Genomic DNA, 17,334 nt, shown 5'->3' with positions numbered 1-17,334 from the left:
TTGTGTTCTCCGAAAAACCAGGGGGGAATTCTGGGAAGTGGAAAAGCCAGCCTGTTTTCCTGCACCTCTTCCCTCCCCTCCTGCCTCACTCCCTGTATAAATCTTACAAGCAGTGACCCAAAATCGTGTCCCTGCTGTTAGTGACTCGGGTACAGAACGTTTGGATCCATGCTGGGAGCGTTTGTGCTGCTCTGGGACAGCCCAGGAGGATGTGGGATAATGTCTGTTCCGTGGGGATTGTCACTGAGCACAGCGTGGGGCCAAAAAATTCCAAGAATAAACACACTCGAGTGTAGGGTTTGTTGGAAATGGACCTTGCTGGCATTTAACAGCTGGGACATTTCTCCTCCCTTTTCTTCCCAGAGATCCTCTTGAAGAGGCAAACTGCAGGGAGAAGTTTCCAGTTGGAGTGTTTCTGGTTTAGACTTTATGGGACATGATCCCCATCTGAATTCCAGCTCTTTGGGCAGGACATTTCCCAAAATTCCTATTGCTGAAATGTTTGCATCTTTTTGAGTTTTAACTGTATTGCATGGGATTTTGCAGCATTTCCATGCCCTTCCAGCGGGAACATCCAGAGCAGGTCAAAGCCAAAAAGCTGCTCCTCTCACTCCGTGGATCAGCAAGGAGGAGCCCCAGCAGAGATGCTGCTCACACCACACTTCCCAGCAGCAGCTGCTCCCTCTTTTGTAACACCTCTGAGGGTGGCTGTGAGTGCTGCTGGAACAGCACATTGCCTCGAGTGGGGAGTCGTGTGCTGCGTGAAATCCACAGGAACTGTGGGAATTGTGCTGAATTTACTGCCCAGGGTTGGTGACAGTGTGAGTGACAATGCAGACACCTCGGCCAAGGGTGACACCAGGTGCCTCTTAGGCTGCTAAATGTTAGAAGTTCTGGAAAGTGCCACAAAGTGTAAAACTTAGAGCAGAAAAAGTAACCCCTGGAGTAATGCACAGCCCAGAGCTGAGCTTAGAGGGGAATTTCTGTTTCCATGCCCATTCAATCTGATATTTGAACTGGGATTGTTAATAAGAGTGCTTTTAATGCTGACATTTTGATTTCCTCAAACTCGGGTTGAGGTGCTTAAATCGATGTGTTTTTGAGGGCTTTAATCAAATGGTTGCTGAGAGTGAAAGGCTGTTCTTACCTCTGCTGGCTGCAGCCATTTGGGGAGTGGTTACACTTTCGAGTCTGCCTGTCATTACTGGGTCAAGTTTATCCCCATCTGCCCCTTCAAGGCATCTCTGTGGTGTAAACAACATGACTTGGGTCATGATTTGGGTCAGGACTGACCCCAGGTGTAAGGAATGTTGTCACACAGGACTCTGACCCTCACATTTAATCACCTCTTGGCTAAAATAATCCAGATACAGAAAAAAAACCCACAAATAAATTAATATCTGTGTTCTACAACATCAAATTCTGATCATGGATAACCAGGCAATGAATCTGATGTTGTTTCCCTGATAATTTCAGGGAAAATCTGGTCCAGTTGTGCCCCACACACCTTTCCAAAAGCCAGGGTGTGCTGGCCTCAGCTCCCAGCTCTCAGGTGGAGATCAGCACGTGCAGGGCTTCATACGGAACATTACAAGCTGTCAAAACAAATGATGCTGCTCTGTAGGATGCTGCCATCTCCCTCTTCCTCCCCACCCTGCTCCCCGTGGGACTCACTGCGGGATTTTCAACAGATTGTTCCAAAAGCTCTGCGTGCACTTGGGGAGCAGCAAGGCTGGTGAGTCACAGGTTGGGCACTGAGGGAGATGAATCCCCAGGGTGAGCACAGGGATGGTTTAGCTCTGCTGTCAGCTGCTGAGGAATTGGAGTTTGGGATTGAGGCTCACCCCAAAATCAGGGTTACGGTGTGAGGATGGACAAAACTGTGTGCTTTGGGGGGTCACCACTGAGCTCTCTGGCTTCTTATGTGAAATATTCTGCATTTTTAAAAGCTGGGGGATTGTGGATGAGGAAAGAGCTTTTGAATTGCTGTGCTTTGGGATTGTCCAAGCTCTCTGTGCTGGTGCTGCTCCCTGACCTGGTGCTTTGTCCTGCGCTGCAATCCCAGATTAGCTGATAGCACTGACTCACAGCATCACCTCCCAACCCAATGGGCCCAAACAGGCCATTTTTTGCAACATTCTGCATTCTTGGGTGACTCTGCTCCGTGCAGATATCCCTGGATTTCAGCTGGGGGATGACAGTCCCAGGCATTGCAGTGAGAGGCAAACCAAGGGCACGGAGTTCACACGAGGTGAATCGAGGTTGACATTTCCCCCTTGTGTACATAAAATATCTGTTGGAGGAAAACAGATTAAAATTCCAAACCAAAGCAGTTTTTTTAAGCTGCTGTCCTAAAGGATAATGCTTTCAAGTAATTACATTTAGCCACGAAAAAAATCCCACCATTTAATTCTGTTTTATAATTAATATCTTTGAAATGGTCACTCAAAATGTAAGGGGTGACTTTAAGTCCTGTCTTTCCATGGCTTGAGCAAAGCATGTAGACACAAAGGGTGCTACGTGTCTTAAAGAATTCCTATGGATTATATTTGGGGTGCTTCCAGGCCACATTCTTAACTTTCATCTTGAAAAACTCCAGGAAATTAAATTGAGAGGAAATGGAGGCCAATTTAGTGTGAAATGGTGACCTTTTAACCTTCCCAGGAGCCAGGGAAGCTGATTTAAACAGGTCTAACATTTTACCAGTGGCCTGTTCTTCGTGGCTGAGGTGATGTGGGCAGCCTTGCTCTGCCCCTTGTTTAACATTTCTGAATCATTTGCCTTATGAAGAGCTAAGGATTATTAAAGAACTTTGTCTTTACATCCACTGCCAGTGGCCAAGTGGAGCTTTTCAGGTCGATCCAGCATCGTGCTTTGAACTTCCAGGATTCATCCCTGAGGTTCCTCTTCCAGTTCCTACTCCAGCATTTCACCACAAGGCACTTTCACTCTTGACAGACTCTTTCGACCAGAAGTTTTATTATCTCCAGGTTAACCCGGTTCAAAATCTGATTTAATGGCTCCAGACGGGTCTGGGGATGAAAACAACACCTGGGTTTGGGGGCAGATCTGAGTGAGGACAGTTTTGCTTGTGGTTTGCCCAGCTCCTCTGAAGCAGTGACCCAGAGCACAGTTAATCCTCTGCATCTCTCAGGCTCTGGGGTTGTTTTTTCCTCGGCTTGAGCTCAAATCGTTGCGCTGTGGTCTGGCTGAGGAGTTCCTTCCGTGCTGTGGGCCTCTTGTGAAAGTTTCAGAGGAGGAGTTTTTGGGGCGCCTGCAGGGGTGCAGGAGGTGGTTCTGCACAGATGCAGGGATGGAAGGAGCTCGGGATGGAGGAGTTTGGGATGGGGAGATCCCCTGGGCTCAGCTGGGGGCTGCACAAGCAGAGTCCCCTCTCCAGCACACCCATCTCCCGCAGGAATCCTCGGCCGGGCTGTGGCTCAGCCAGCTCCAGAACCGGAAGCCAGCCAGCCACAACAGCCCAGGATGGTGCCCCACCTAATTAAGGCTGTTGAAAGGCAGGGCTAATTAGTTGAGGTGGAGCGCCTCGTTAGCACAAGGATGTTGCTTCCAGGATCCAAGTTGGTTTCCCTGCACGTGTGAGCTTCCCAGGGCTCTCGCAGCAAACCCACATGTGATAAATGCGATAATGCAGCGCCCAGGTAAATCCTAGGTGGGTGCCGAGCTCATTGCATCATCATATCCTGAGTTTTCCAGACCTTTCTCACACTCCTGCACTCACGTGTGCTCGGCAAGAGAACGCTTCTGCTCACACAGGAAAAGGTTCTTGCTGTCACCCAGCCTGGCCTTGTTTAGAGAAATAAAAACACGATGTGGGCACACTGTGATTTGGGATTGAGATTTTTAATCCTCAGGCTCAGCTCTAGGGCCGGGCTGGAGGCTTCATTCCAACCAAAATGAGACATCTCCATCCCAGCTCTCTGGACTGTTTTCACTGCTCTTTGAGGAGCATGTGGAGTAAAGGTGTAATAGGGATTCTCCTAATTTAAAAATTCATCATGACCTTGGAAATTCTGTGTTCAGAATTGTGTTCAAAGTGTATTAAATTCCCTACAAAATCATTCCTGGTGTTCTCCTTGCAGCTCCCTCCCTTGGGTGCTCTGTCCATCTTCTGCAGTCGTCCATACACCCTGGCTAGGAGAGCTCCTCTCTTATTTTGTATTTTTCCTCCTGGCTTGTGGTTAGGGCAACAAGAATTCTACAGGGCAACAAGGAATCAGCACGGTCAGTAAAAGGATAATGTGCCAAACCTTGAGATAAAGTTGGAACTGAGGAATCTTTCCCATTCATTCGACAGGCCAAGATTAGATTCTGCCCCTCTTGCCATTTCTGCTTCTCCCTCTGCCTGGACCGAGGAATTCCTACTATGCAGGCAAATCCCATTCCCAGATTCCCCGGTGATAGCTCTGCTAAGTGACATCTGACAGGACGCTTCCTGCATTTTGTTACTTCCATCTGGCACCATAAAAGCACTGTCACTTACCCCTCTGATTTGTGGCACCTCTGCTGCATTGTTCCCTCCGGGGAGAAGGACACTGGGAAACGGGATTGCCTTGTGGTAAAACACTCCATCCCACCCCACAGGAGATGCTATCTCCAATCGAAATCCTTCCTCAGAACGTCTCCAGTTTTCCTTCCTCGTTAGCATTTCAGATTAAACCTTTAGGCTTATCTCCACATCAGAAATTACCTCTCTGGGAAGCTTCATCAACTTCTGTCAGCCACCTTTAGGTGTTCTTGGTGTTCACGCCTCGTTTTTGCACCTCATTGTCATGCAAAAGGTGCAGTGGAGCTTTGCTTTGGGAATCTGGAGCTTTCATCTCTTCCTGTAGCATCTTCAAAGCTGAGCTTTACACGGCTGACGTACAGTCAGACACATTAAAACGCACAAAATAGATATAAAAGTGCTTTTTGAGTTTAATTTAGGAGCAAGACTTTATATTAGCTGGTCCTTTCCAAGTGTTCCCACTGCTGTTTCAGGTGGAGATGTTAGGATTGTTTGTTGTGTGGGAATGAAGATTCCTGGTGAAACATCTGCAATGCCCATTGAAGCTCTGGTCCTTCACTCCCAGCAACATTTGGGAAATCCAGATCTTGGGAAGACAATAACTGAGCAGCTTCATCTCCCCATTTTCCAGTCTGTTTTTGAGGTGTCTTTGGGGGAATCCCAGAACCTCCCTGAAAAACTGTTCCCCTCAGCTGATCCTCCATCAGTTCAGAGCTTCCCATTTGGATCCAACTGCAGGTTTATCCCAGTGCTGTCCTGGCTCTTGCTGCCTCCCACCAAGTCTGGCCAAACTGAGCTACTTCTCCAGCTGCAGAGATAATGAGCCGCAATCACTGGGCACTAATTGCTGAGCAGTTCTGGTTCCTCTAACAGTCGGTGGCTGGCAGGGAGCTGCCAGCCGTGCTGGTGGCCTCGGTGACCCGATTCTCATGACCTGGCTGGTGATCCACCACCCCAACCAGTCCTGGTGGGTGCAGTCAGGACTCTGCAGGTTTGGCCAGTTCTGCCCTAACTGGCTTCCTGGGGCTTGGCTCTCACTGCAGCCTGACCTCTCGGGATGAGCTTCCCTGAAATGCATCATTTTTGTTCCCAAATAGTGTCTTGGCCCCATGGCTGATGTCCTTCTGCTCACCTGGGGTGGGTTAGAGTGAAAGGAATTAATTTTCCTGACAAGAGGAACTGGGATCAAAGCAAACTGGGACTAGCCAGCACTAGGGCTCTGTTAAAAACTCCTCTATTTGCTTCCCACTCTGCTTGGTGTCAAGGCTCTGTCATTGTCATAAGATTAATTTCACCTCGCTTCAGCCACCTCAACATTATAGACCAATCTTCAGTGGTGGCTGCTTTTTGAAGAAAAGCTTGGGAGCAAACCATCCTGCTGTGCAGGAAGATCAAGAATTTCAGTGGAGGCCAACACGGTGAAGCAAGGAGCTTCTCAGAGAGTCAAAATGCAGGAAGAGAGCAGGCAAAGAGTGAGAAAGACTGGGAACAAGGGAGGCATGGAAAACTGTTTGGGCCTGTGGGGTGAGCTGGGCTGACCAAAGGCTGATGGAGCCGTGACTGGTTAGGGAACTCCAGTGTGGGCATGGAGTAGGGAAAGAAAACCCAGAAAAAAAGTGTTGATCCCTGGGTGAAACAACCTAATAGTAACTGGTACATGAAAGGCCAAAATATTTGGGGTTTTTTTGCTCAGTCTTCATCCCCCAATGAGAAATAAGGGATGGAGGACAACGAGGGAGCAGCAAGGTAGCGACAGCCTAGAGGAGGTGGAGGTGTCCATGTCACCGGACAAGGCTCAGGCTGGAAAGCTGTGAGGTCAGTGTGAATGGTTCATGAAATTGTGGTGCTTAGAAGGTGACAACAGGGAAAAGGTGCATCTTTGAGGAAGGTGGAGCAGATTTTGGGGAGCTGTGGATCTGGACTGTCAGGCTCTTCCCATCACCAAGAGGGCACTCAGGGTATCCTGGAGTCTTATTTCCAAACATGTGAAAGACGAGAAATGAAATTGGGAATGATAGATGCAGACTTGTCAGAGATACTGTGTTGGAAAGCCCCAGTCTTGTCCTCCAAGGGCTGGAGGGTGGCCTGGCCCTGGGGACATGGATGGCCATGGCTGGCTGTGCAGGGAGCACTTTGGCACCATTTCCCACAGCATTCCCACATGGCAGCTGCTGACAGGGCTGGACATTGCCGGACATCAGCCCCCAAGGCTGCGTGTCCAGTTGGTGGCTGATGACAGGGACATCACACTGCGGGTGTCCAACAGTGCCCTGCAGCCACTCGAGCGTCAGGCTGGGATCGTCCTGCGGGGCAGGTGACCTCCGGAGGTGCCTTCCTGAGGCTGGGGCAGAGAGCAGAGAGCAACAGGCACCTCCGGAGGGTGATTCAGCCCATCCCGTGGTGCTGAGAATAGCCCAGGATCACCCCTTGGAGCTCCCAGCCACTTTCCACTGCCTGCGCAGGGGGAGCTTAGGTGATTAACTTGGGGATGGCTAAAGATAGCCCAGCCGGGCCCCCCCAGGGCAGTGACATTTCTCAGGGCTAAGGTTTCTGCTCAGATTACCCCGCAGCTGGCCCGGGGCTCAGAGCTCGGGGCTCGGCTGTTGACTCAGAAACATCACCATGGCAGTGAGTGACTCTCCATGTCCCACTGCAGCAATTCCTCCCCTCGCTGGGAGAGGAATTCCAAGCTGGGCTTTCTTCCCTCTTGGGATGGGGCAGCCCTTTGGTTTTGTGGCATTCCCTGCATCCATTTTCCTTCTCCTTTTCATTCCCCATCATGACACGAGCTGGGGCTCCTTCTTGCAACCATTTTGTTCTGTGTCATCCCCTGCATCCAGGAGGTTTTCCCTTCTCCTTTTCATTCCCTCGGCCTTCTCTTGGTGAGACATCTCCTCCTGCTTCCCAGAGCCTTCCAGTCTGAACCTGGATGTGTCCTCGGTGTTCTTGGCACGCGCTGTTCAATCACTGCCATGACGTCTTCGGCAGCTTTGCAGCCGTTTTTCTTGGGGCTGAGTTTTCCCAGCAGCTGGAATGGTGTGTCCCAGAAAGGACCTGTCTTTAATTAGGGAACTTAGAATGCCAGGCTCCTCAGCAATCCAAAAAAAACCCAAAAAAACCAAGTTCTTTTCTCCTGCTCCCTGTTGTTTGGAAAAAAGAAAAGAAAATACGAATGCCCCCCAAAATCTTGGCTGTATTTTGCCAGAGGCTGTAGCTCATGTCAAACACTCTCATCCCCAATTCCAGTCTCCCCCATTATTCCTGGCAGCTCCAGCTCGCTCATTTCCTGGCATTTTTCACAATTAGCAGTAGAAAGCTTTCACTTCATTTTTTTGTCTCTATCTTCCCCTCTCATCTCTGCACCCAGCCTGAATACAGGCTCCATTGTTCCCGCTGCTTTGGAGCCCCTGTTAGGATTTTATCCGCGTTCCCCACAGCTGGATCTGCTCCAGTGCCACCTCGTCACTGACCCCCTGCCAGTGCCTTCACCTCTTCATCCCATTGCCTCTCTCCACAGGGATTTTCTGACCACATCTCATATATTAACTCTGGGTAACGGGGAAAAAAAAAATCTACATTTCCAAAGTATTTTTTTGTTAGAAGAATGAACTCTGAGACAACCCTGCGCTCATTTGCATGCGGTGCAAATGCCATTCTGCAGCACCTGCTGGCCTCACTGCACAGCCAACAAAGCCTTTCCTCTCACCGCCACCTCCCTGCACGCCGGGGGGAGGCTGCAGGTGTGAGAAATGTGAGAGGGGACAGCTCGAGTGACTGGTCGGACTGGAGCCCCAAAAATACAGCGGGGGGAGAAGGGCAGGCTCGTCCATTTGTTGGGGAATTGCTCAAGAGCGCCGTGGCTCCACCTGTTCCGCGGGCGCTGGGGCTCTGCGCCCTCCTGAGCACATCTGCACCTATCTTTGCAGAAGATATAATTAGGCTGCGTTGGGCACGGTGGGGAGGAGGGGAAATGCTGTCAAAGGCTCTGTGATTCCCAGGATTTTAGCTCTCTCCTCGGTCCGGCGGGTCGGGAGCGCCAAGTGTCCGCAGGAGCTGCAAGAGGGAACTTGTTGGGCTCTGGCAGCAGCGCAGGCACATGTGGGGCTGGGAGGCTCTGCTGCATACAGCTTGCTTTTCAATCACACCTTCCTCAGGTGCTCGGGAAAAAGGCTGGAAATCTGTTCCACAGATTGCCTGGATATTGGAATGCACACGGGGGACCTGTAAAAGAAACCTGTAATTACAGGATTTTTTCAGTGCATGCAGCCTGGGAGGAAACAAAATGTTTCCCAACTCGTGCTTTAAGATTTGGACGTTTCATTGCAGATTTGAAGTGAATCACAGGGGTTGCGCTCTGTGCCTTTGAATTTTTTTTTTTCCTGTGAATTTCCAAACCCATCCAACAGAAGGATTTCCACAGGAATATTTTCTGGATCTGGTCAAACAATGGTTTAATTCAAGGAAACAGCTCCCTGAATGCACTGACAGGATACATTAAACAAATAAATCACTCGGTGTCAGTTACTCCCTCGGCATTGTGAAGGATAAATATGTAAACATGTCCACACGATCCGTAAGCAACCACAGCTCCATTAGGGCAGGCAAAGGGTGAATGGCTCCCTGCCTGCACAAGGCCCTTCTCCAGCAAGTTTTGGCATGTCCTCTGTTGATAAACCTGTTTTACTCAACGTGCTCCAGGCTTTTAGAGTGATGTGAGGCACTGGTGGTAATTAACGTGGGGCAATATTCCTGCTAATGAACCTCGTGTTGTGGAGGTGAAATAGCCATTTTCTGGCGGTGGTTAGTAATTAACGTGGGGTGATATTCCTCCTAATGAACCTCGTGTTGGGGAGGTTAGAGAGCCATTTTCATTTGGGGAACAGGAGGGCCTTTGGTCATCTGGATGTGTGGGACTTTGATCTGAGCCTTGGCCACATGGGAAATCACTCAGAGCACCTTCCTTCTTTCTCCTTCTCCTTCTCCTTCTCCTTCTCCTTCTCCTTCTCCTTCTCCTTCTCCTTCTCCTTCTCCTTCTCCTTCTCCTTCTCCTTCTCCTTCTCCTCCTCCTCCTCCTCCTCCTCCTCCTCCTCCTCCTACTCTCTCCCCATCCCCATCTCCTACTCCTGGTCCTCCCATGTCTCTCCTCCATCTCCTTCTCCTCCTTCTCCTTCTTCTTCTCCTTTTCTCCTCCTTCTCCATCTGCTCTTTCTCCTTCCCCTCCCCATCTCTTTTCCATCTCCTCATTCCCTTTCTCTTCCCCCTCTCCTGTCTCTTTTCCTCCCCTCTCTCCTGCCCAGGAGTTAAGGTCAGACAGTTCCCAGCTCAGCCCAGGTGGGATGAGCTGCTGGATCAGTTGGGATTGGACTTTTCTGCCAACTTCCATCCACACGAGCTCTTAGTCATGAGCATCCAAGGAGTGAGAAATGCAAATGAGGCCTTCAGTGACATTAATGAGATCTATCAGCTCACAAATAATCAGCTGCCATTCACGTGATCAGCTGCAGCATCTGCCTTCTCTTCCCAATCTTTTGTGTCATCTGCAATAATGACAACAATTAGGATCATCTGTAATAAATAGAGGATAATTTAAAATGGGTTGGCCTAAGTTCCTCTGATGAATGCAAATTCTGGGCTTGTGTCCTGTGGCTTCACCTGGGAGTTAGGTACATTTTAAAATTGCATCCTTCATTTATTTAGACATTTCCTAAAGTCGAGTTTGCAGTGCCTGGAAGCAGCTCTGTGCACCAGGATAAACATTGCCACCTTTCCATGCAGGGACATGGGGACTCCAAAATCCTCATCTCACCCCAGAGCTGTGGTGGAGCTCAGGTTCCCAAATCTGCTCCTTCTCCACCCAATTCCCTGTCACTCCTGGGGGAAAGGAAGCATTTTCTGATATAATACTTAGATTTTAATCTTCAGGGTGTTATGAGTGTTTCTCTGCTGTAGATTTTGTTTTCATCAGTTTGTTCAACACTGGGGGAACAATCCAGTTTCTGCCTCCTGCCACGTTGTACACACTGGATTTGGGAATAAATCCAGCATCAAAGCCTTTCCAAGGCAAAGGGGAGTGACTGCTCTTATTAATTCTCCTTTTAGAGGAACAGATTTGATCCTGAGTCTAAATTGTTGATGTAAGATTTAGATGGAGTGATAATATTTTATTAAATCAATTGGAGTCGCTGGGAAGTGACTTTGGTGGCCTCGAGTCTCAGCCGTTGTTGCTCCAGAGGCAGCTGGAGCTTGGAGTGGGAACAACAGCCCCAAACACTGAAGAACTTTATAAATAGTCCCAATTTATTGCAGCCAGGATGCAATGAAGAGTAAATAACTCAGGAGATGTCTTGTGACTCTGTAAACAAGTGCTGTGCATGTGGAAAAGGCTGGAAGGACTGGAAATTTGGGGAAACTGCTGGAAGCTGCAGGGCCTTGAATTTAACCTTCCATGTAAAAGTTTTCTCTTGGAATTTTTGGCAGAGTCTATCAGGTTTTTGCTTTTTTTTTTTTTAAGTCTTAAGCTCCCCATGCCTAAGGTTTACAAGGAAAGCTGTGATCCAGGAGAAGGAATTATTCCTTTTCCCTGCAGAGGTAGAATTGGAGTCTTTTCCCAGTACAGTGAGCCCACAAGTTGATCTTTAACAGTTGAGGAGAGACGAGTTTGTAAAAATGTTGGCAAATATTTGTTCCCAGCATTTCTTGTCACCGAATTGGACAATCTGTTCACAAGATTGAATCCCATTTGGAATACTCCTCTTAGCTTATGGAAAGTTTATTTGGCAGCTGCAGAATTCTACTGAGCAGAGAGAACTGCAGCTCCTCTGCAAGTTTCTCAACTCACCTGGTTGGGATGTTGTATTTTGGCCTTTGTTAAAACTCTGATGGCTTTATGGCCTTTGCACTTTCCTCCAGAAGAAGTCCTAATGTTTTTATGTAAGGGGACTGCAGCAGCAGGAGGGAAACATGAGAGAATCAGGAGAGAGAGAGTAAACCCACTTGAAATTTTGGCATTTGGGTCTCATTTCAACATGTTTCCTAACTCGGTTCATCTCCTGCGTCAGTCGAGGGCAAAGCCACCAACATCTCCTGCAGGATGGGGACAGTTTGTGGGTTCAGAGAGGAACTCTGCAGCTCCAGATAGCATTGACCTCGTGCTCAGATCCCTGCAGGCACCGAGGGCCTGGAGCTCTGCTGGGGGAAGGGTGGCACAGACGGGGTTTTGGAGAGTTTGTCACATTAACCTCCCTTGCCATCTGTGACCCTTCATGGACCTTCTGATGAAGTGTGTGCTTGTCCTCGAGCTGAACTACTCCCAGAAAAGAGGATGTTCCCCAAAACATTTTGCTTTCCAAATATTCAAGAAGAGAAAAAGGCCTCAAGGTCATACTGATGAGCAGCTCTCACTTCTTCCCCTCTACCCAACACTGGTGAGGCTGCAGATCAAATCCTGGCTCAGTTTTGGGCTCCTTAGGACAAGACATTGAGGGGCTGGAGAGTGTCCAGGGAAGGGAATGGAGCTGGGAAGGGGCTGGAGAATCCCTGAGGGAGCTGGAAAGGAGCTCAGCCTGGAGCAAAGGGGATCAGGGGGACCTTGTGGCTCTGCACAGCTGCTGACAGGAGGGGACAGCCAGGGGGTCAGGCTGTGCTCCAGGGAACAGGGACAGGAGGAGAGGGAACAGCCTCAGGCTGGGCCAGGGGAGGCTTAGATTGGATATTTGGGAAAATTCCTTCCTGGAAAGGGCTGTCCAGCCCTGGCACAGCTGCCCAGGGCAGTGCTGGCATTCCCATCCCCAGAGGGATTTCAAAGCCCTGTGGATGTGGCACTTGGGGACACGGGGCAGTGCTGGCCTTGGCAGTGCTGGGCATGGTTGGACTGGATGGTCTTACAGGGCTTTTCCAACCTAAATGATTGTGTAAGAAAAACGGGAACACAGGCAAGTCAGTAAGTGGGGAAAAGCTTCTAAAAAGGGGCTGCTTAGTCACCTCTCCAGTGGGAGATTCCGTGTGTTCCATCACCTTACGGAGCTGGAAAAGGAACAGATGGCAGAACGTCCCGAAAATGCAGTTGTTGCAAAATCCTGGCACATAAAGGAGCTGCATTTCAGGACATTGGAGCATTCCAAGTGCCCCTGGAGAAACACGAGGCCAGGGGCTGCCTCTGTCCTCGGAGGGACTGGCAGCAGCTCAGCTCTGGTGACGAAAATGTCACCTCAGCCTGCTGGAGTGCCACCAGCACCAAAGCTCCTGCGCAAGCACGGGCTGGGAGCTACAAACCGAAACTCCTGTTGAGCCTCACTTCCCTGTTCTGGCTCAGCAATGATTTCACGCAGGGCCCTAGAAAACATGACCAAACCACCATTCGAATTTGACGGCTTCAGGTTATGCAATCCCCAAATATAAACTGAAATGTGAGACTGCTGAAGGCGCATCCTGAGGTATTCCAGGAGCCCAGATCACGAAATTGCAGGAGTGTTTCCGTAAGTGACCATGTGCCTCGGCTGTGCCAGGAAGGTGATCGAAGGCAGCGAGTGGATGAGGTTCAGGAGCATTTCTGGCAGGGGGAGCTGCTCTGCTGATGTCAGTGGGATGCTCACGTTGGGTGCAGGGAAAGAACAAGTCATGGAGCATCTAAACTCGTGTTTACTGTTTGTGTGAGTCGCTGTAGCAACAGCAGATACCACTGAGGGAGAGAATCCCAGGGCACTTCATCCTTGGCCTCTGCTCTGGAGCCAGGCTGGGAGAGCTGGGGGTGTCCAGCCTGGGCAGGAGAAGGCTCTGGAAAGCCATTCCAGGGCCTGAAGTGGCTCCAGGAGAGCTGGAGAGGGACTGGGGACAGGGGATGGAGGGACAGGACACAGGGAATGGTTTCCCACTGCCAGAGAATGGAATTAGATGGGATCTTGGGAAGGAATTGTTCCCTGGGAGGGTGAGGAGAACCTGGAATGGATTTCCCAGAGAAGCTGTGGCTGCCCCTGGATCCCTGGCAGTGTCCAAGGCCAGGCTGGACAGGGCTTGGAGCAACCTGGGACAGTGGAAGGTGTCCTGGGGTGGCACTGGATGGTCTTAAAGTCCCTTTCAACCCAAACCAATCTGTGATATCCATGAATATTAAATATAAAGAAAACCAGAAAATACTTTTTATTTTAAGATCATTCCCACACGAAGTTTTTAGATTGGTAGAAGAGCAACTCCTAATGGATTCTATATCTGGCTGTTATTTTGGGGTAGTTGTGGATCTTAAAATATTTTCACGGGGGACTTGGAGGGTATATTTTAATTTCACATGCTGGTCTGAAAAGCAAATTTAGCTTCAGGAGTGGGATTGTAGCCTCTGCTTTCACAATTGATTTGTAAATAGCCCCAAGTTGTTCACAGAGAGTTGGTGGAGCTGCACATGGCCAAGGAGGGCTGGTTTGATAAGAGTTGGGGTTTCCGGGGTGATGGGCTCAGCCTGCGTCACTCGGTGCCTTTGGGGACAGTTCTGAGTTTCTAAGAAAGGTTGAGCTGGGCTCTCTTCCTGCTGTGGGGAAGGATAGTGACTCTTCTTCTTGCTGCCTGTCTGATTCCGTGAAATGAGCGGGAATGTGGTCTCTGTGACGTTCTCCCTGCCCAGCAAAGGCAGCAGAGCTCGGCAGCAGCTTCAGAAATGACTGCCCGCTGACCACGGAGGGCAGGCAGGGAGGAGGCGCTGGAAGGCACACGCCCCGTCAGGCATCATTTCACCAGGCTGTTTGCTTGAGAAAAACGAGTGAAAAAAGAAACTCAAAACACTTAGATGAGTCAAAAGCCAAAGAGACCAAGAAAAGCTGCACAGGATGCAGGTGATGCATCTCGCTGGGTGCCAAGAGCAGAGGGAGCTGTGGGCAGGCTGGCCAGTGTCCGGAAAAAAAGCAAATTCTGAAAGAAAATGTTAATGGTGTTTTTCAAAATCCACTTCTGAACTGGGACAGCAGCAGAACTCACCCTTTTTTACCCTGATGTAAAATGATCCATAGCAAGAACTGCGTGCTCTCCCTTTATTGTGTCTTTGCCATAGAGATGACTGGAGGTATCTTAAGTGGCAGTTTTTGAAACATCCGAGTTTAAGTCGTTAATCCATTGGCCTCCAAATGGTTTGGGTGAAAAGGTCCAGCCAAGTGGCAATGCTGGTGTTTTACATGAGGAAAGCAGGCTGCAGCCTGGAGGGATCCCTGCTGCTCACAGCATTCCTGCAGGAAACCTCACTGCAATGAAGCAGCAAGGCAGAAACAGAGGCATGGAAAGTCCTGATACACCCTGCTAAAAATTCTGAAAAACACTGAAAATGTGTAAAATATTCATTGTATATTTAACTCATCTTCTGAAACCCAAAAATAGGTATTAAATATTTAGAGCCAAACCCTCTAAGCCCTGAAGTTTCCTAATTCACCTCGATCTCCTTAATATATAATAGCTTTTCTTGGTAGTTTTTTTTTCTCTTTCTTTCCACATTTATTACATAAAACTCAGATTACAAAGTAAGGAATATCCTGAACACCAGCCCTGGGGAACATAAATCCTTCAATATCAAGAGTACATTTCTGTTCTTGGTCCTGCATTATCCTGATGACGCTTTCGGGGGTGAAGATTGGAAGTGAAGTGACAGTGGCAGCAGGTCCTGAAGACCTGGGCAAGGCTGGAAATCCCCCAAAAGGCTAAAATTAGGGTCTGGTGTCAGAGTCTCTGTGAACCTGTTCCTTCTCCTCCTCCAGGAATGCACACTTGCCGTGGTTGTGCTTCCTGAGGAGCCTCAGAGCAGGAGAACACAGCACAAGAACACAGGGTTTTATTGAAGCATGGATTTGAGTTTGGCTGAGATGGTTTTTTTCCTGTTCATAAACTCATTGTTTTGCCCATGCTGGTTTTATCGATCCCAGCATTTTCTGTAACAGGGGATTTGAGCTCTTCCAGGTGAATTAGTTTGCATGATAAAATAGTTAAGAAGGAATACTCAAGTTAGGAAGGAAAATACACTGAGCTTTGTGTGCTTTTGGCTATTTCCACCTGCCTTTTGATATAGCACAGAATTATGCAGGAATTAGATGACTTTCCATATTTGGAGCTCAGAAAAAAAGCTATTAACTTTCAATGCCACAAAATTCGGATCCACCAAATCTTTAAAACGTATCTTTGCCAGGTTTATTGCTGAATTTCTCTTTTCTGTTGTGTATCTTAATGGATGGTCTCTATCCAGTGATGCTTTATTGATGTGATGAACGACAGAGAGGATCTGTCCTTGGGAAGGGACACCACCCCAGGGTGCTGCTCCTTCCCCTGGGGACACAGGGACACGAGGGAGGGAGGGCAGGGGGACACGTCTGGAGCTCCAGCTCAGCTCCTGAGTGTGGATCTGAGCAATCCTGCCCTGTGATGTCACTGGTACCTGCCAGCAGAAATGCTGAATCCATTAGCTCTGACAGATTTATGGGATGAGCATATGTCACCGGGATTATGAGAAGCAGTTACATTCATGGGGAGATTTTATGATTCACCATATCCGCCTGTGGAAACCTTAACTTTTACACCAGAGCTGCTGGGGAGCGCGACAGAGGTCAGGGAGCAGGGATGGAGGGGTTGGGCTGCAGGGCCTGCTGGCACAGAGTGGGACCGATGGGATGTGGGGCTGATGGGGACAAGGCCAGCAGAGCTGGGGAGGCAGGAGTGACAGCGAGCAGGGCCAGGACTGCTGTGGCTGGGGAACTGGAGCAGGCAGGGCTGGGGAGCAGAGCTGGTGGGGAGTGGGACTGGGGAGCAGCGCTGGAGGGGTTGGGGAGCAGAGCTGGTGGATGCAGGGAGCAGGGCTGTTGGGGAGCACAACCAGGCAGGGCTGGGAGCAGAGCTGCTGGAGAGCAGGGATTTTGGGGAGCAGGGATATTGGAGAGTAGGGATGTTGCGGTGCAGGGCTGTCGGGGTTCGGGGCTGTAGGGGAGAAGGGCTGTTGGAGAGTAGGGCTGATGAGGACCAGGCTCTGGCAGGGCTGGGAGCAGGGCTGTCGGGGAGTGGGGATATTGGAGAGCCAGGGATATTGGAGAGCAGGTCTGATGGGGTTCAGGTTTGTTGGGGTCCAGGGCTGTTGGGGAGCAGGCTGTGGCTGCTGCGGGGAGCGGGGCTGGCGCAGGAGCAGGAGCAGCAGCAGGGGCAGGAGCAGCGCAGCATCCCGGGCTCGGGCAGCTCTGAGCGGCGGGGGAGGCCGATCCCCGCAGCCGGCGGGGCGGGGGTGCTGGGATGACGCTCCTGCAGCCGCAGCCCTGCCCTGCCCGGGGGGCGCTCGGTTCCCCCCGAGCGGCGGGGGCAGGGCCGGGGCGGGCCGGGGCGGGGGCCGGGGCCGGGGCCGGGCCGGGGCCAGCGGCGGGCGGGGACTCGCTGGCGGCGGCCGGGGCAGCGCAGTGGCGGCCGCGTGATGAGGGAGCGGAGCGGCACCTCCGGCGGCGCTGGCGGCGGCTCGGGCGGCCCCGCCATGGAGAGGCGGCCGCAGCGCCAGCCCGACTACATGTCCGTGTGCCTCTTCGCAGAGGAACCCTACCAGAAGCTGGCCATGGAGACGCTGGAGGAGCTCGACTGGTGCCTGGATCAGCTGGAGACCATCCAAACCTACCGCTCCGTCAGCGAGATGGCATCCAACAAGGTGAGCCCGCGGGCGGCACCGCGCTGCGGAGCGGGGATGCGGGAGGCGCGGGACATCCAGCCCGGTGCTCGGCCAGTCCGCGCGTCTGTCCGGGACGGCAGCTCCCGCTGAGTTGTGCTGAACGAGGTGCGGGTTCTCCGCACAGGAGCGTCCGGGGAAAACTCGC

At 50.6% G+C, this 17,334-nt stretch overlaps 1 protein-coding gene across 4 annotated transcripts in view; it reads left to right on the top strand.

Moving 5' to 3' along the window:
* Positions 1-17,334, top strand: part of PDE4B (phosphodiesterase 4B) — a 150,258-nt gene that overhangs the window by 105,360 nt on the left and 27,564 nt on the right. For all 4 annotated transcript variants that reach the window (XM_085067386.1, XM_085067387.1, XM_085067389.1 and 1 more), the window contains one exon: positions 17,056-17,168. In XM_085067386.1, the coding sequence (XP_084923512.1) occupies positions 17,056-17,168 (113 nt within the window). The remainder of the gene's footprint in view (positions 1-17,055; positions 17,169-17,334) is intronic.

Source organism: Lichenostomus cassidix, chromosome 8, assembly GCF_008360975.1.
Source record: "Lichenostomus cassidix isolate B80296 chromosome 8, HeHo_3.0, whole genome shotgun sequence".
NCBI classification, from domain to species: domain Eukaryota; kingdom Metazoa; phylum Chordata; class Aves; order Passeriformes; family Meliphagidae; genus Lichenostomus; species Lichenostomus cassidix.
Note: the sequence above shows the minus strand (reverse complement) of the source record. Positions and strands in the feature narration are given on the sequence as shown.